This window comes from Psammomys obesus, unplaced genomic scaffold (assembly GCF_907164565.1).
Source record: "Psammomys obesus unplaced genomic scaffold, mPsaObe1.curated_primary_1811, whole genome shotgun sequence".
NCBI lineage: Eukaryota > Metazoa > Chordata > Mammalia > Rodentia > Muridae > Psammomys > Psammomys obesus.
Window position 1 is genome coordinate 25,863,902 of NW_026595981.1, and position 18,743 is coordinate 25,882,644.

The 18,743-nt window shown below is 50.2% G+C and overlaps 2 protein-coding genes across 4 annotated transcripts; both read left to right on the forward strand.

Moving 5' to 3' along the window:
* Window positions 1–1,566: 1,566 nt before the first annotated feature.
* On the forward strand, window positions 1,567–10,160 carry Asb16 (ankyrin repeat and SOCS box containing 16). Its single transcript, XM_055620517.1, has 5 exons — window positions 1,567–1,870; window positions 5,584–5,851; window positions 8,568–9,060; window positions 9,389–9,502; window positions 9,917–10,160. The coding sequence occupies exons 1-5, from the start codon at window positions 1,567–1,569 to the stop codon at window positions 10,100–10,102; spliced, it is 1,365 nt and encodes a 454-aa protein (XP_055476492.1). The 3' UTR covers window positions 10,103–10,160.
* Window positions 10,161–14,255: 4,095 nt separating this feature from the next.
* Window positions 14,256–18,683, forward strand: Tmub2 (transmembrane and ubiquitin like domain containing 2). 3 transcript variants are annotated; one of them, XM_055619700.1, is made up of 4 exons: window positions 14,256–14,412; window positions 14,971–15,024; window positions 16,730–17,293; window positions 17,523–18,683. In XM_055619700.1, the coding sequence occupies exons 2-4, from the start codon at window positions 14,990–14,992 to the stop codon at window positions 17,884–17,886; spliced, it is 963 nt and encodes a 320-aa protein (XP_055475675.1). In that variant the 5' UTR covers window positions 14,256–14,412; window positions 14,971–14,989; the 3' UTR covers window positions 17,887–18,683. The 3 variants fall into 3 exon arrangements, with proteins under 3 accessions (XP_055475675.1, XP_055475677.1, XP_055475676.1); XM_055619701.1 differs by lacking the exon at window positions 14,256–14,412 and adding an exon at window positions 14,437–14,702; XM_055619702.1 differs by lacking the exon at window positions 14,971–15,024.
* Window positions 18,684–18,743: the final 60 nt, after the last annotated feature.

Consider the following 18,743-nt stretch of genomic DNA (forward strand, 5'->3'; position numbering starts at 1 on the left):
TTCCGTGCCACCAGGACAGCAGGCAAGGGTGAAGAACCTGGTGGGAATGCCCCGAGGTGTGAGGCCAGACGAGGGAACTGGGACTTCTGTGGAAGAGCCGGAGCCAGACTGCAGAGGCTTTTAAGGAAAGTGAGCCTTCTGGACAGATAATTCCGGCAGGGCTGCAGACGGCCATGTGGCCAGAGGGAAGAGATGCTCACAGGCTGGGCTGATCCAGGTTGAAGGCACTGAGGACCTGAAGTGAAGCTGGTGACAGCGTGGGAGAGACAGATCCTGTGTGTGAGCCCGTGACCCGGAGGAGGTGAATGGTACAGAGGACGGGGAAGTTGCTGGAAAGTCAGGGGTGGGAGCGGGCACAGGGAGCCAGGAGGAACCCACATGGCATTGTTGAGACACCACCCTGCCTGCCGCCAGCCCGGGAGGCCGAGGCTGGCTGACATCCCTCTCCACCCTCCCCTGGCAGACACAGTCAGACCAGCTGCCGATTTTTCGCAGCCTTATTGCTCCCCCTAGAGGCTCCTGGAAGCACGGCCACTTCCTCCTAAGGGTGACGGGGGTTATGGTTTGAAGGTCTCTGTCCCGTCAGTCCAAGGTCAACCCGTGGCACGCCACTCACGGAGGTTTGTGAGTCCCCTTAGAAACCAGGGAGAAAACCAGTCAGTGAAGGAAGAGACCGCGTCCTGCTTGGGCATGAGAGCATGGGAGAGGCTCGCTTAACTGTCTGCCATTAAGTGAGGCCACAAGCTAGGTGACCTGGAGCCAGTTTCACCTTGTCAGAATTTAAATTCCACCGGGCGGTGTTCGCGCACACCTTTAATCCCAGCGCTTGGAGGCGGAGGCAGGAGGATCTCTGTGAGTTCCAGCCTAGACTACAGCGCGAGTTCCAGGACAGCCAAGACTACACAAATAAAACCTACCTTAAACAAGCAAACAACAAGAAAAGACTTAAAATTCCTTAGCTCTCTAAGATAAGACCACTCACTCCAGGCGCTGAACTGAGGAACTTGTTCGGCCATGTCGTTGGCTGGCCAGATCTGTTTTGTGTGACCTCACTGACTGCGGTCATGTGGGGGGAGACGGCTGTGAGAGCCATTTAAATTCTAGAAAGGGCAGTCCACGTACGCAGTGGTTGCTGTTACTTCAAATTCAGGAAGGGCGGTTTGGCTTACCAGCAATCTCTCTCCAGCTCCCCTAACTGACATCTGTGGGCCACACTGGGCTCCTGCCAACTTTCCTGGCCAACCCCACGAGGCTGCAGAACCCTGGTCCTCCCCTGCCCCGTCCTGCCCACCTATCCCATGCCTGACTTCTTGGACTCACTCCAGGGAAGTGGAGTCCAGGAGTGACCTTGGCTGAGGACCTGCTAGGGGCAGGGGCTGGCCCAGTACCATCTGCATGAGGATCTTGACTCTAGGCAAACTGTTTACCAATGCCATGAGGGGCCTATTTATAGCATCAGCTGCTTCTCTGGCTTACCAGGAAGGGGGCAGGGTGGTTCCCCAGCTATCTAGCTAGCTGGGACAAGGTGCCTAGGTGCTGCTGCCCAGACCCTGGACCCTCTCTCTCATGGCAGGAGAGAGCTTCCCTTTCACCTCCTCCACCCTGCGCGCTCTCCGACTACAGAGAGAGTGGCTGGAATGGGAGGACAGGAGGCGGGCTGCTGCTCATCAGTGCAGAAGCCACCGGAACCTCGCTGGTCCCCAGGCCCGGCTCACCAGGCCTCGCCGCCGCTCCTGCCGAGACCCAGCTGTCCACAATGCCCTGTTCTCTGGGGACCTGCAGCAGGTCCAGATCCTATTCCAGGATGAAGAAGCTGCCAACATGATTGTGGAGACTGTGAGCAACCAGCTAGCCTGGTCAGCGGAACAGGGTAGGGAGACCCACCTAGGAGGGCAGAAGAGGGAACAGGAGTGGGGGTAGGGAGGGAAGAGTCCACAGCCCACTTCTCCTTAAAGACCCTAGAGTGGACTGCCTAGCATAATCACCCATATTAGCTCCTTCCTAAACAGTTGAGGCCAACTGTGGCTTTGTTTTTTGTGTTTTCCAGACAGTCTCACTCACTATGTAGGCCTGGCTGACCTGGGACTCACTACGTAGATCAGGCTGGCATCAAACTAAAAAATCCACCTGCCTCTGCCTCCTGAATGTGGGGATTCAGGGTGTGAGCCACTGCACCACCCAGCCTCCAAAAGTTATATTCTTTTGAGACAGGGTTTCTCTATGTAGCCTTGGCTGTCCTAGACTCACTTTGTAGATCAGGCTGGTCTCGAACTCACAGGGATTCACCTGCCTCTGCCTCGCAGCGTGCTGGGATCACAGGCGTGTGCCACTGCGCCCAGCTTTAAAAAAAAAAAAAAAAAAAAAATGTTCTTATATAACATATATATATGGCTTGTAAATTTTGGTTTTGGTTGACAATTATATGATAAATATTAATTATATGGAAATACTCAAATGTTTTTATTTATATATATATATATGTTTTTATTTATATATATATATATCCATGTTTTTCTATATATATATCCTATAGTTTTTTGCCATAAAAGAGAATTTTTATAAAATCCATATACAATTATTGTTCCACTTGCTGAGGAAAGCCAAGCCCCTCCTGCCCAATTTTATTTTGGGGTGATAGGATTGAACCCTAATTTGAATGCTAATAAGCATTGTCTCTGCCACTGCGCTCCATCCCACAGCCGGCATGCTTTTTAACTTCTGAGACAGGGTCTTGCTAAGTTACCCAGGCTGTCCGTCAACTCACACGGTTGCCCACGGAGATTCTGAACTTGTGGATCCTTCTGCCTCAGCCTTCGGAGTTTCTGGGATCATGTGCTTGTCCTATCAGGTCCTGTTCAATTGATTATTGTCATTTGTCTCAAGACAGGGTCTCTTTACGTGGCCGAGGCTGGCCTGGAACTTGGGATCTTTTGCCTCATGCTCCTGAGCAATGGGTTGCAGCCAAACAGCAACCTGCAAGATTAGAAGCTGATTATTTTTTTCTTTTTCTTCTGTTTTGTTTTTTGAAACAAGAGTTTTTCTGGGTAGCCCTGGCTGTCCTGGAACTTACTCTGTAGGCCAGGCTGGCCTCTGCCTCTGAGTGCTGGGATTAAAGATGTGTGCCATCATAGCGCCACAAAGCTGATTTTTTTTTTCATATAACATCTTTCCATGTCAGTAACCTTATCTGCAAAATACTTGAAAATTCACATAGTTGCACTCTGATTTATATAAACACTCTCCAAATATAGAATGGTGGATTTGGGTCCTTTCTCTTAAAAAATATATATTTGAGACTGGTCTTTCTAACAAGCAAATGCTATGTCATTTTTCAGTTGTAAAATTCTTCTGTGTTATCAGGTAGAGCATCTGGCTAATGGTCAAAAGCCTCAAATCTTTAATTTCCCAGCCCCCAAAACACTCACCAGAGGCAGAGCATATAAAATCACCTGGACCAATCAGGGCACAGTGGCCCACACCTGTAATCCCAGCACTGGGGAGACAGAGGCAGGTGGATCTCTGTGAGTTCAAGGCCAAGCCAGGGCTACACAGAGAAACCCTATCTCAAAAAAGAAAGAAAGAAAGAAAAAAAGAAAGAAAGAAAAAAAGAAAGAAAGAAAGAAAGGAAGGAAGGAAGGAAGGAAGAAAAGAAAAGAAACAAAGAAATAAAGGAAAGAAAAAGAAAAAAAGTCACCTGACCCAGGTTGTGAACATTCTGGTTGTGACACCTGCCACCCCACTGACCACCAGGCTGACTTTGCTGATCTGACTGCTGGCCTCTTCCTTTCTCACTACCCCAGTGTCCCTCCCAAAGCTCTGTGCTCTGTCAAAGAGGACCACCTTCCCCAACAGACGGCTGGCCTTTGGTCAAAGGTCTACCAGTACCTGCTCCCTATTAGAACCTCCAAACAAGCTCTCGGCCTCACAGTGCTAGGGTACCTGCTCCCTGCCTTTTCCTGCTCCCAACCAAACTGCCAGTCAGCACCCATCCCGCACCGCTACACTCATTGTTCTCCTTATTTTATTTTGTGTTCAATCGTTTTGCTTGTGTGTGTGTGTGTGTGTGTGTGTGTGCCACATGCATGCCTAGTGCCAATAGAGGACAGAAGAGGACAATGGAATCCCTAACCTGGAATTAGGGGCTATGGTTGTGAGCCTGCGCTCTGGGTTCTCTGGGAACACAGCTCCAGTCCTCTGCAAGAGCAGGAAGCACTTGTAACCCCTGAGCCGTTCCCTCCAGTCCCACTGCACTCACTCTTTATGAGCTAACAGCCACCTCCTCCAAGAAGCCTTCTTCCGCTGCCCGTGCAGACCCAGGTTTCACTGTCCCCTGCTCCCTGCATTTGGAACCTCCCTGCACTCTGAGGTCTATCCTGTACTTTCCTGGGGTTCCCCTGACGCCCTCGATGGTTTGTGTGGGCATGCCATCATTACTGGCATGTTGAGCCACATACCTAGCTCCTTTTCCCTGTTTATTTGTTTGTTTATTTTTGGAGACGGAGTCTCATTATGGAGGCCTGGCTGGCCTGGAACTTGATATGCCTTTGAACTCAGACTTCTGCTTGCCTCTGTTTCCTTCCCGAGTGGCGCGATGGGATTGTGGGTGTGTGCCACCCACCACTCTGTCCCATCCCCCCCTTTCTTCTTAAATTACATTTTAATCTTATGTATGTGGGTGTTTTGTCAGTGTGTAGATCTGTGCACTCCTTGTGTGTGTGGTACCCAGAGAAGCAAGGAGAGACCATTGGACCTCTTGGAACTGAGTTACAGACAGTTGTGAGTCACTATGTGGATGCTAGGAATTGAACTCTGGTCTGCTGGAAGAGCAGCCATTGCTCTTAAGCACGGAACCTAGTCCATTCAAAGCCAACCCCAGGCATGGGATCCACAAACCCCTCTTTTCATTCGTGGTCTTTCCTCCATTCTTCCCCCAACACACGCATCTGTGCAACCCTCTCGCCCCACGAATGCCCTAAAACTCAGTGCTGTTCTTGGCCATTTCCAAGCTCAGCTTCATATACATACTTGTGTGTGGCTACTGTCTCCAAACCATCCGGGCCAGACGTGAATAAAGGGAGCCACCGAGTCTGCAAGCCACTCAAAGCCCCTGAGGTTCAGGATTTGCTTATTTGTTTTCTTCAGCCTTTGTGAGATTCCATAGAACAACTTGTTTAACACATACTATGTGGGATTTTTTTTTTTTCAGTGCTGGGGAGTGTATTGTTTTGTTATACACTGACAAAGTTTTATGTTTTTGTTTGTTTGGTTTTTCACAGACAGGGTTTCTCTGTGTAGCCTTGGCTGTCCTGGACTCACCTTGTAGACCAAGCTGGCCTTGAACTCCGCCTGTCTCTGCCTCCTGAGTACTGGGCTTAAAGGCGTGCGCCGCCACCGCCTTGGCTGACAAAGTATTTTAAAAAGCTCTTTCAAGGTATACTCCCAACTCAGGACTTGAGTGGACCCCTAGCCAGAGGTATAGCTTGGCTTTTTGTGCTCAGTAACTAGGGAAGGCCATCATCCACAGGGAACTTCTCCACCCTGCTCTCCCATACAACGTCCTACAGTACTTCCTGTTCTCTTCAGGATTCTGGGTGCTGACTCCAAAGACCAAACAGACGGCGCCCCTCACCATCGCTGTGGCCAGAGGCTACACAGACTGTGCCCGACACCTTATCCTGCAGGGGGCTGAGCTTGATGCCCGAATTGGAGGCCGTGCCGCCTTGCACGAGGCCTGTGCCCAAGCCCATCCCGACTGTGTCCGGCTGCTGCTCACATTCGGTGCCAAGGCTAATGTATTGTCTGAGGAGGGCATGACCCCCTTGCACCTCTGCACGGCTCCTGAGTCCTTGCAGTAGGTACCCGTGGCCTGGGATGGTTTTGTGGGGAATGTGTGTGTGTGTGTGTGCAGCTCACCTGCCTAGGCGCGAGGATAACTTGGCAAAGCTTTGTCGTCTATAGAGCACCTCACCTATTTGTTTTCGTAGAGGCCCCGTTTAGTTTCTGTGTATAGTGTATGTGATTACGCACGTGTGTGCAGGGGCCTGAAGAGGCCACAGTAGGGGGTCAGTTCTCCCGGAGCTGGAATTATTACAGCACTGTGTCTGGTTTTCCTTCTGCTGGGATATAGCTGGCCTCACACCTATAATCCCCCTGCCTCTGCCTCCCGAGTATTGGTATTACAGGTGTACCCCTCAGCTCTGCTCTCTCCTCCCAGTTATTTTTAAATCCCAGTTAATTTTTAAAATCTGTATTTTGGTTTTGACACAGAATCTTTCCCTGTATACCTGGCTGGCCTAGAACTTGGTATTTAGGCCAGACTGGCCTTGAAATTGAAATCTTGCCTCTGCTCCCCAGTGCTCACGTTGCCTGGCTACCTCTACTTCCTGAGTATAATGAATTACAGACATGCACCACCATGCTCAGAAGTCAAAGCCAGGACTTTGTACATGGTAGGCAGGCACACTCTTTTTTTTTTTTTAAGTTTTTTAAAAAAATATATTTATTATTTATACACTATACTGACTGCACATGTGTCTGCAGGCCAGAAGAGGGCACCAGATCTCATTATAGATGGTTATGAGCCACCAGGTGGTTGCTGGGAATTGAACTCAGTAACTTTGGAAGAACTAGTGTTTTTAACCTCTGAGCCATCTCTCCAGCCCGCAGGCATACTCTTATCTGACTCACGTCCCTAACCCTTCTTCTGTTGTTTGTTTCTTGGCAGCAGGGTCTTACTGTAGCCCAGGCTGGCCTCGAACTCTGAGTGATCTTCCTGGCTCAGTCTTTTAAGCCCTGGGATTTCAAGCATGAGCCACCACGCCTAGTCAACTTTTCAAAAGTCAACAGTTTCTCAGACTCCCTGCTTGGTGGCATTTACTCTCCTACAAATCAGTTCAACAGACTCAGCTGACAGGTAAGGACTAAGACACTCACCGCCCACGGCTAGAGATTTGTCCCCATTATGTAGATCAGTGGTGGAGCCCAAAGTGATCTAAGTTTGCTAGCCTTACTCAGGGGGCTGAGGCAGGAGGATTCCCTGTCTGGTATACATAATAGCTAGTACCTGGCCAGTTCAGGCTTACGTCCCTAACCCTTTCTCATTGCTTGTTGGCAGCAGGGTCTTGCTAACCCCACCTCAATAAATGAAATTGTCAGCTCCTTTTCTGGGTCCTAGGATAAAACTGAACTCTAGCTTGCTGCACTCAAGCATCTTCCCAGAGCGTGTCCTTTAGAATATGATGACAAGGACCCTTTCCTGGAGCCCTACTGAGAGCTGTTAAGCATTTCTTAAGCTCGGTATTAGGAGTCAAGATATGCCAACAATTAGAATTTACTGCAGAATTAAACTGGGTAGTTTGTCAAAGGCAGAGTTTACTCAGGTTTTGGCCACTGGGGGGGGGGGGGAGGCTTGTATCCATGATTTGGATCGTATTCGGTGGTGGTGGTGGGGGAACTCTCCAGTTGACAGTTTCACTAACATGATCTGCCCCTGGCTTTCCAGCAGCTGTGACAGCCCTTTTTTCTTACAAATTACCTTTGGTCTTATTCACTGACAATTTAGCTCATCTCATGCTGTCACCACGGTGGGTAACAGCAAACTTACTCTAATGGTGTGCTGGCCTGTAATTTTTCCAGGAATTCAGAGACTGGGAAACAGGTTCTCTCTAAATTGTTTGGTTTGGTTTTGCTTGGTTCCTCTAAGGATAAGTAGGGTAGGGAGGTCCCTGAGTGCTTTCCTTGACCGGGAGAACATAGCCTGTTTTTTCTAACACACTTTAATATTCCAGGTGTCATGGTGTACAGGGGAGTGGGTTTTCCAAATCTCGCCCTATCAATGTTAGGAGACTGGGAACTGGGGTTGTAGCTCAGTTGGTAGAGCGATTACCAACAAGCAGGCTCGGAGCTTTGGCTTTGATCCCTGGCACCACAGAAACTGGGTGTGGAGGTGTAACCCCAGCAAGCGAGGAGAGGAGGCAGAAGGATCAGGAGTTAAAGATTGTACTCTGCTACACAGTGAATTTGAGTCTGGCAGAGTTGGGGTGTAAGCTCAGTGATAGCTTGCCTGGCGGGGTGCACCTACGTTTCACACCTAGCACAAAATAGGTAGATTAGAGCTGGGCAGTGGTGGGGCACGCCTTTAATCCCTGTGCTCGGGAGGCACAGGCAGGTGGATCTCTGAGATCGAGGCCAGCCTGTTCTACAGAGTGAGTTCCAGGACAGCCAGGGCTACGCAAAGAAACCCTGTCTCAAAAACAAAACAAAAAAAAGTAAATCAGTTCAGGTCCAGTGGACTCTCCAGATTCTGCCACATCAGTTAAACGCTGTTTGTGCTCTTGGCTGTTGCACTAGACCGTTTGAAGCTTAACTTTTTTTTTTTAATCTGAAAATTCAAGGTCTTCTGGCAGCTTCAACTGTCACCCTAAGTCTGCTGTTTGTAATGGGCTTTCTGTGATCGGAGGGGAAACACTAGGCCGGACCTCCAGGCAGAAGTGTAGGAAGGATATGGGTGGTGATAGCAGGCCTTGGGGTCCTCAGGATTTCCTTGGGGCCTTGCACCCTCTCCGTAGGTGCGCCAAGTTGCTGCTGGAGGCTGGAGCGTCCGTGAATGTGGCTTCGCAGGAGAGTGAAGTCACCCCCCTGCATGTGGCTGCAGCTCGTGGCCTAGAGCAACACGTGGCTCTGTACCTGGAGAACGGTGCCGACGTGGGCCTGCGCACCAGCCAGGGGGAGACGGCGCTGAACGCCGCGTGCGCTGGAGCGGAGGGGCCAGGCAGCTGCCGGCAGCACGAGGCTGCCGCGCGACACCTCCTGGAAGCTGGGGCTGATCCCCGGGCTGCTGGTCGCAAGCGCCACTCGCCACTGCACAACGCCTGCGCTAATGGCTGCGGAGGCCTGGCTGAGCTGCTGCTTCGCCACGGGGCCAGCGTTGGAGTCACCAACGGGGCGGGCCACACACCAATGGACTGCGCGCTGCAGGCGGTACAGGACGCCCCCAACTGGGAGCCGGAGGTCCTCTTTGCAGCGCTGCTGGACTATGGGGCTCAGCCTGTTCACCCTGAGGTGCGCTGGGAGGGCCCTAGGAAGGCGGTGCCAATCGGGAACGGGGAGCCTGGGACTGAACTCCCCCGACTGGAAGGGTCTAGAAGATCAAAAGCCTCCCTCAGGGACTAGAGGCCCACCCCCATCTTGGCAGAGAGCAAGAGGGTGTCCAAAGGAAGATAAGAGTCAAGGAAACTTGGGCCAGGAGCTCGGGGCAGGTGTGGATGGGGCAGGCCGAGGTATGGGAGAGATGGATGAGGGTGTGTGTGGTGATTTATATTATTAGCCAGACTTGGGCCTGCCTTAGTTGGGCAATATGGAGCTCCTAAGCTCCTATTTTGATTCCCAGATGCTGAAACACTGTGCCAACTTTCCTCGGGCCCTGGAAGTCCTGCTGAACACCTATCCATGCGTTCCATCCTGTGAAACCTGGGTGGGGGCGGTGCTTCCTGAGCTGTGGAAGGTAGGTCCATTCCGACTGCCACGCTGTTTCCTAGGGGCTAGGGAGGCCAGAGGCCTCTCCCTTCGAGCTTCAAGACCAGTTTCAGAGAGGGAGGACAGACGCTGGGCAGACAAGGGGTGGGCAGTGAAACCCCTGGGTTCCAGGCCTGTCTGGAACAGTACAGGCAGATTTTTGACCTCCCATGCTCCCTGGTCCCTTGCTGATAGCCATTCATTTATCAGTCGCCTCTGACTTGATGGGAATCCCACCAGCTTGTCTGGGGTGGGAGTGGCCACAGACATGATTGAAATCCATCCCCCATACCATGGCAGGGTGCTATGTGAAAATTCCCTGGACCTCCACCACTGGGTTATCTCCTGGAAGGGCAAAATCGGGGGTACTGGATCACCTGAGCCTCCCTTACTTCTGGCCCAGGAACATGAAGCCTTCTACAGCTCAGTCCTAAGCATGGAAAACCAGCCAAGACGGCTTCAGCACCTGGCCCGCCTGGCTGTCCGTGCTCAGTTGGGTGGCAACTGCCGGCAGGCTGCTACCCAGCTCCCCCTGCCCCCGATGCTCAGAGACTACCTGCTGCTGTGTGTGGAGGGACGAATCCAGTGAGCTCTGAGCAAGCCATTTCCACTTCCCCCTGCTCCTACACCCAGCCCCGGGAAACCAACCGTTGCCCCCTTTCCTCTGCACTCTGCATGCCTTCCAGATGGAGCTTGTCCCTCCACTGACATCTGAAGCCTCCTACTGGTCTTCAGGCCTTCTCAGCCTGTCCTCCCCAAACACCTTCCACACACCTACCGCTCTCATGCTTCAGAAAATGGCCTCTTTAGACGTCTCCCCAAGCTACAAGCAACTGATCCCACGTGTAGCTCTCCCCCCACCCCCGCTCAGCCCTTTTCATAGTGACAGGCCCTCAGATGGACTTGACAGCATGGACCTCTAAGCCCAGGACTCAGGAAGCTGAGGTAGTGGATTGTGAGTTCAAAGCTAGCAAGATCTTGGGGGAAAGCCAGACCCTGCTTCACGGCCTGTAGTGTTTCTATCCAGCCTGACTCTGGGTAGGGCGTCAAGGAAGGGCTGTTCTGATTGTTTCCCCCTCAGCTCTAGGCATGGAACCCAGAGCGTGACACATGCTAAGCCAAGTGCGCCATCACAGAACCTCACCTCTAGTTCTTAATGAAACCCGTGTCCTGGATTGCTGGGATGATCTTAAAGCCACAATTCTAGCCGGGCCTGGTGATACACATCTTTAATCCCAGGACTCAGGGAGGCAGAGGCAGGTGAATTGCTGTGAGTTCGAGGCCAGCCTGGTCTACAAAGTGAGTCCAGTACATCCAAGGCTACACAAACAAAACAAAAACAAAACAGAAAAAAAAAAAAAATCACAGTTCTGGTCATTCCTTTCAGTAGCTCTTCTCAACCATCAAGCCAAAGTGAAAACTCAACAGGGGCGTGGGAGGCCTTAGGCTTGATCCCTAGTACTAACCTGAAAATAATGAACCCAAGCCTCCACAGTGGGTGACTTGACTTCATTTGGGAGGTAGAAGCAAGAGGTTTGGGGAATTTAGAGCTAGCCTAGGCTACACAAGACCCTGTCTCAGAAACAAAACAAATAGAAAGACCTCAACAAGATACAGGCAAGATCCTGTTGTGTTCTCTGACCTCCCTCCACAGGCCCAGTGACGCAGGCTGAGTAACCTGGTTACTGTTTTCAGAACTGAACCATTCTTGGAAACTGTTCTCAGGAGTGGTGAGCACTGCTTGGCAGAGTCTTCCCTTTTTTTTTTTTTTTTTTTTTTGGCCTGGACAGCACTAAATCTACAGGAGTCTGATCTGTGGCCACTCCTGTGATAGGCTGCCTTTGCATTGTGCCTTTTCAACTAAGTGCTTGCAGCTGCCTCCTTGGTGCTGAGACTGGGGCTGTAGTCCTTGAAGAGGCCAGAGGCATTTCTGATGTGTTCTCCCTTCCTCCCCTGTCCTGAGTTGGGAGCCTTGCTTCAGAGATGTTGCTTTTGTTTTCTTCTTTTTTTTTTAGATTTATTTATTGATTATGTATACAATATTCTGTCTGCATGTACACCTGCACAGCAGAAGAGGCCACTAGATCTCATTGTAAATGGTTGTGAGCCCCCATGTGGTTGCTGGGAATTGAAATCAGGACCTTTGGAAGAGCAGCCAGTGCTCTCAACCTCTGAGCCATCTCTCCAGCCCTGCTTTTGTTTTCTTAAAGAAAAGATTTGTTGGGCATGGTGGTGAATGCCTTTCTTTAATCCCAGCACTTGGGAGGCAGAGGCAGGTGGATATCTGTGAGCTCAAGGCCAGCCTGGCCTACAAAACTACAGGGCTGTTACACAGAGAAACCCTGTCTCAGAACACAAAACAAAAGTCATTTTAAGAGCTGAGAAGATGATCCATTTGGTAAAGTGTAAGTATGAAGGCCTTAGATTGATCCTCAGCATCCACATTAAATAATAATAATAAATCGGGGCATGGTGGTGCACACCTTTGATCCTGGCACCTGGGAGGGGGAGTCAGGTGGCTCTCTCTGACTTCTAGGCCAGATTGGTCTACATAGCAAGTTCTAGGACAGCCAGGACTACATAGAGAAACCTTGTCTCAAAAAAAAATTTAAATTGATTTAATTTTTAAAAAGCCAGGCACAGCTGTACTGTACGCATGTGTAATACCGTCACTAGAGAGGTGAAGGCAGGCAGATCCCTGGGCCTTGCTGGTTAGCTACTGAAGCCTAATTAACTCCACGTTCAGTGAAAGACATTGTCTCAGAAAGATGGAGTGGTTAAGGAAGACTCCTACGGCCTCCATACATACCTGCACACACCCACGCGCACACAGTGAACACACAGCCTAGCTGCCATGTACTTCGGCAGAGTCACGTAACTCCAATTATTCCAGAGCCTAAGTCAGACACGTACAAAGCTTAAGGCCTTCCTGAGCCTGAGAGAATTCAGGGGCAACTTCACGAGATCCTGACTCAACAAACAAACGAACACAGAAAAAGGAAGGAGAACATAGTGGTTGATGCCTGGGAGTCTAAGAGAGGAGGGTCAAAAGTTCTAGGTCAGCCTGGGCTACTTGGAGATCTGTCTCAAAAAAAGTAAGTAAAAACACGTAAGTCTCGAAATTCAATAGTTTAAGAAGGACAAGGATCGCATCTACAGTGTCATGAAAATGACTAAGGAGGGGCCAGTAAGACGGTGTAGGGGCACTTGCCACAGGCTGATGGCATGAGTTCCATCCCTGGGACCCACATGGTAGGAGAGAGTCAAGTCCCACAAGTTGTCCCCTGAGCTCCACTTCTGGACTCTAGTGCACACACCCACAAATACACCAGTCAATAAATAAAATGTGATACATTAACAAACAAACAAAAAACCGACCAAGACGGTAGGATCCATCAGAACACCGAGTCAATCCATGCTGTTGCCTGCCTGTAATCCTGGTACTTGGGAGGCAGAGCTGGGAAGAGCAGAAGTCCCAGGTCATCCATCCACTACAACAGTCCTCAACCCCCCTAACCCTGCGATCCTTTAATACAGTTCCTCATGTTGTGGTGACCCCCAACCAGAACCAATTATTTTTGTTGCTATTTCATAACTGTAATTTTGCTACTGTTATGAATCCTGATGTAAATATCTGATGTGTGATCTCTGTGAAAGGGTTGTTAGACCCAGAGATTGAGAACCACTGCTCTACTACATAGGGAATTAACAGACAAAAATAAGAAAAACTAATCCAGGATGATAGACTTGGAGAGATGTTAAGAGCGCTTGCTGTTCTTTCCAGAACACCCGAGTTTTCTTCCTAGCACCCAAGACTGGCGATTTACAACCTCCTGTAACCCTAGCTCCTGGGGATCCGATGCCCTCTTCCGGCCTCTGCAAGCACCTACACACAACGGCACACACTTACAAACACATAAATAAATAAAAGTCAAAGAAAAAAATCATTTTTTAAGAAGGCACTGAATCTGTGTCGCTCTAAAATGCCTTCCTGCTTTATTTGTCAAAGCTACATGGGGCAGCAGTCTTCCAGTACTTAAGACTATAATATGGGGGGCTGGAGAGATGGCTCTGAAGATAAGCGCAGTCCCCTGCTGCAAGGTCCTGAATTTAATTCCCAGCAGCCACACGGTGGCTCACAACCATCTATACTGGAATCTGCTGCCCTGTTCTGGCATGAAGACGCACGCGCAGATACAACACTCATACATGAAATAAATGAAATCTTTAAAAAAAAAAAAAAAAGTTGTCTTCTTGCCTGTCTCCTCGAGTAACAACTTTCTTAGAAGTCAGAAATACCAGACCTTATGAGACTCAACATTGGAGCCTGGTGCACACTGGCGGAGCGAGTAATAAATCTCATTAGTCCGGAGTTCAGGAGCGAGGCCGGAAAAAAAAAAAAAAAAAAAACCAACACAAACCAAAAACACGGGGTAAAGAGGGAAACTCAGCGGCGGTTGACCTGCACAGCCTGCTAAACCAGTCTTCTGAGCACAAGGCCACGCCCCTCCCACAAGCCCCTCCTCCGGCCGCTTTCTCCTCTTTTGGCCCCGCCTCTGACCTCTGGACGGCCTGAGGTCACGCCCCGTGGGCGTGGCCTTACCGCCGGAGGCCCGAAATCCCGCCAACAATGACTCCGCCCCTCCTGCCTTGGCGCAACCTGGCCCCTTTTAGTTAATGACTACTTTACGTCAGTCCGCCTTACGTATCTTTGCGTCATCAGTGCAAGCTGGGGAGGCGGGACTTCCGGTTCCGGATGCTAACAGCTTCCGAGAAAAGCCGGAAGAGCTCTGACCCTGGACAGAATCCTGAGTTGCCAGCCCCTCCCCCGGCCCCTACGGAAAGACGAGTACAAAGACTGTCCTGGCGAAGTTAAAACATTTATCCTGGCTTTGTCAGGTGAGGCTCTCCTTCCCGATCCAGGCACAGCACCAATCTAAACCCCCTTTAATTTCCCAGGACTCTCCGCGTCCTCAAGCCCCGCCCCCAGCTCTTCTGCCCCGCCCCGAAGTTTGAGGGGTGTGGATGGTTTGTGACCCCCCTCACCTGACCCTAACCATCAGCCCGGGAGAGCCGGGCTTGGGCACTGCGTCCGCAACCTGGAGGCCCTTCGTCTCGGGGCGGAGGGGGGCTCATGGACTCTACTGACACGGGACTAGGACCTCTCGGACGCAGAACCTCAGAAAAAGGCACGGTCCGGGACGACTCCCCACTGCGCGGTCAGGGTAGTCCACAGCGGACGAGAAAGCTGAGGCCTTTGAACAGGCAGATACGGGGGTCCTAGCTGGCTCCTGCCCACGCAGTTCCTTGTGTCCTCTGTTTCCATCTGTCTTCGCCACAGTTTGTGTGTGTGTGTGTGTGTGTGTGTGTCTAAATCACAGTTCGTGACATTAACCTTAGCATCAGGGGTTAGTTGTGGGAGTAAGACATAATTGCTATCATTTGTTTATCGAACAGTGTTAATTATTTTGCTTCGATGATTTCACGTCATCTTCAAAACAACCTTATGAGGTAGGTAACCATTTTAATCCTCACTTTACTGATCAGAAAGCTGAGGCTTTGAGAAAGTTGTTGGAAGTTACATAGCTGGAAGAGGGACTAGACTGCCATCCTTAATTGTTTCCCAGACTCCAGGGCCAGTTTGTTAATTAAGGCCGTGGAAACTCTTCGAATGTAGGTGTGTTCCACAAATGTTCTTTGAGCAGCTACTGTGGCTTCATACAAAGAGAACTACCCTTGATTCTTATCTTCCAGGGGCCAATGGAGAGATGGACAGGTTATAAGTGTAATGACGTTTTATGGGTGCTGTGAGAATAGTCTGGTAATGATAATCACCTGATGGATTTCACAGGGACAGCTGTGAAAGTAGATTCTCCGAGGAAAAGAGAAAGTACTCCAAGGAATATGCAGAGAGCCTCCATGATTTTCTCAGAAACTGCAGAGAGGGAGAGCCTTTACAGCACAAGACAAACTAAAATAAAGATTGTGGGAACTGTTGGGAAATTTTTCCAAATAATTTCTACTTGGGAAATGGTTTTCTTGAAGGTATTTCATGTAGCCTAGGCTGGCCCTGAACCCCTGAATCCTACTGCCTTTATTTCCCAAGTTCTGAGATAACTGGAGTATATGTTGAAGCAGTGATTTTGCAGTTTGAGTCAACCATGGAGACCAAAGAGGGTAATGTTTCTGGTGTCTACCCATGTGGCTCCCCAGAACTTGCCAGAACAGTTTCATAAGAGACAAATGTGTCTTATGATAGTCCCAATACATTTATCTATTTGAAATGATCTCATTCTGTCCTTGATAGATCAAAATATGTTTATTTTGGATCTTGGGCATGAATGGATGTGTGGCCATGAATGAAATGTAATCAAATGAGAATCTGGTAAGGATGGCTACATAGTACCTAGGAAGGAGTCTTTTTTTTTTTTTTTTTTAAGTTAGTTAATTAATTAATTTGCTTTCTAAAGATTGGGTTTCTCTGTGTAGCCCTGGCTATCCTGGAACTCACTCTGTAGACCAGGCTGGCCTCAAATTCACAGAGATCTGCCAGTGTGCCTCTGCCTCCCAAGTGCTGAGATTAAAGGCAGGCAACACCACTACCTGGCTGAAGGAAGCTCTTTATTCTCTGAAGCTACCACTGAGGCTGCTGGGGAGAGGGGGGAACATATGTGTTTGACCGTGTGTTAGAAATCCTAGAGAAACTCCAGGCCTAAAGAAGCAACTGTAAGCTGGGCAGTGGTTGCACATGCCTTTAATCCCAGCTCTCAGGAGGCAGGGACAAGTGGCTCTCTGAGGTTGAAGCTAGTCTGGTGTATAGAGCAAGTAGTTCCAAGACAGCCATGGCTATACAGAGAAATCCTGTGAAAAGAAGAAGAGAAGAAACAAATGTTCTTTCTCCATTATCCTCCAGATAAATAAACAAATAAATAAAGAGGTCAGCAGCTGGTGACAAGCTTATGAGGCTTTTCTTGTGACCCGTGCTGCTTATGGGCATAGAATCTGAAAGCTTTGTAATAGAGGTTTCATAATAGAGGCCAAGGGTAAGTCCTTAGCTTGAGATTGAGGGTCTGCTGTAGTCAGGGAGGTTGGCTGTCCTTCCTACACAACACCAAACTCCCATCTTTTCTTTTCCCAGCCTGACTCAGAACTTAAACTAGAAACTTGGTTATAACCTTTCAGGCTCTGCTGATGCTGTACCCCTTTGTTCCTGCAGTGTGGACCCGGTCAGCAGCCAGGCCATGGAGCTCTCTGATGTCACCCTCATTGAGGGTGTGGGTAATGAGGTGATGGTGGTGGCAGGTGTGGTGGTGCTGACTCTAGCCTTGGTCCTAGCCTGGCTCTCTACCTACGTAGCAGACAGCAGTAACAACCAATTGCTGGGCACCATTGTGTCGGCTGGCGACACATCTGTTCTCCACCTGGGGCACGTGGACCAGCTGGTAAGCCAAGGCACTCCAGAGCCAACCGAACTCCCCCATCCGTCAGAGCATAGTGATGAGAAGGCTGAAGAGACCAGTGACAGCGGGGGAGATGCCACCGGGGAACCTGGAGCCAGGGGAGAGATGGAGCCCAGCCTTGAGCATCTCCTGGACATCCAAGGCCTGCCCAAAAGACAAGCAGGCCTAGAGAACAGCCGTCCAGAAGCTCCACTAGGATTAGATGACAGCACCTGCCTCTCTCCCAGCACAAGCCTCATCAATGTTCGCCTCAAGTTCCTCAATGACACCGAGGAGCTAGCTGTAGCCAGGCCAGAGGACACTGTGGGTACCCTAAAAAGGTGAGTAGCAGGCTGGGAAAAAGAGTTGCTCATGACTTGTGCCTTAGCCATTGGTTTCCCTAAAGGAGTTGGTGCAGATTTGCGAGCAATAGAGGAATTTCAAGGGCTGGCCTCTGCTAAGGGGAGATGGAAGACTTCATAGCCCATCACGTTCTCCCATGCCCTGCTTTTCTTGGTCCAGGCTTGTGTATCTTTATTCTTTATCCAGTCTTTCCTTTCATCCTTCTAGCAAATACTTCCCTGGACAAGAGAGCCAGATGAAACTGATCTACCAGGGCCGGCTGCTGCAGGACCCAGCACGAACGCTGAGCTCCCTGAACATTACCAACAACTGCGTGATTCACTGCCACCGCTCACCCCCAGGAGCAGCTGCTTCTGGCCCCTCAGCCTCTTTGACCCCCTCAAGCACTGAGCCATCCAGCCTTGGTGTCAACGTGGGCAGCCTTATGGTGCCTGTGTTTGTGGTGCTCTTGGGTGTGGTCTGGTACTTCCGCATCAATTACCGCCAGTTCTTCACAGCACCTGCCACTGTCTCCTTGGTGGGAGTCACGGTCTTCTTCAGCTTCCTAGTATTTGGGATGTATGGAAGATAAGGGCATTGGGAGACAGAGGCACGGTCTGCCTCCATCACAGCCTCCCCCTTTCCTGGCCAGAGCTGGGCCCAAGGACCTGGGAGGGAGGGATATGGTGGGTACCCTGTTCATAGGCCCCAAGAGGCAGGTATGTGGCCTCCCTTTATGTCCACAGGGTACAGATATCTCTGCAAGCACAACTCAGGTAGAAACAAGGATATCATCTCCCTTCTTTTGGATTCCCAAGGTTCAAAGGCCAAGCTCGATGAGAAGCCTGGACCCTAGGTCTTCCCTCCTGGCTGCGGCCCTAGCCCTTTCCCGGTGTCTTGCATGTCTGCTCCCTAGACCCCAGGGTTGCTGCCAGGGCAGCTCAGCATGGCCTTAGTGTACCCCTGTAGGGAGCCTGAAGTAACTTTCACTCCTTAGATGAGTGGATCTTTTGAAACTTAAATTCACAGGCAGGGGTGAAGACTGCCAACTCTCCCTATAGCACCCAGCTACCACCTCCTCCCTGTGCCCCTTGTAGCAGGAATAGGAAATTTTGCTTTCTTTCAAAGCACTTTGCTTGCCCTTCTTTTTCTAAGTAGTCTTGTATAGAGCTTAGTCAGGAAGGAGACTGGGGCAGAAGGCCAAGCCCCCAGCATTGAGACCAAGCCACAGCTGCCGCTAACCTAGGCCCAAGACTGCAAAAGAACACTGGCTCTAATCCAGTGCCCTGCTCAGTTCCAAGGACGAACTCTGGGTATAGACTACCCTACCCTAGGCCCTTAGATGGCCAGTCAGTATGAGCAAATAAACTCCCATCTTGTGGCTATGGAGCCTCTTTGTGACTGCTCTGCCCTTCCTCAGCAACATGGTAATAATGAGGGTAAGTAGGC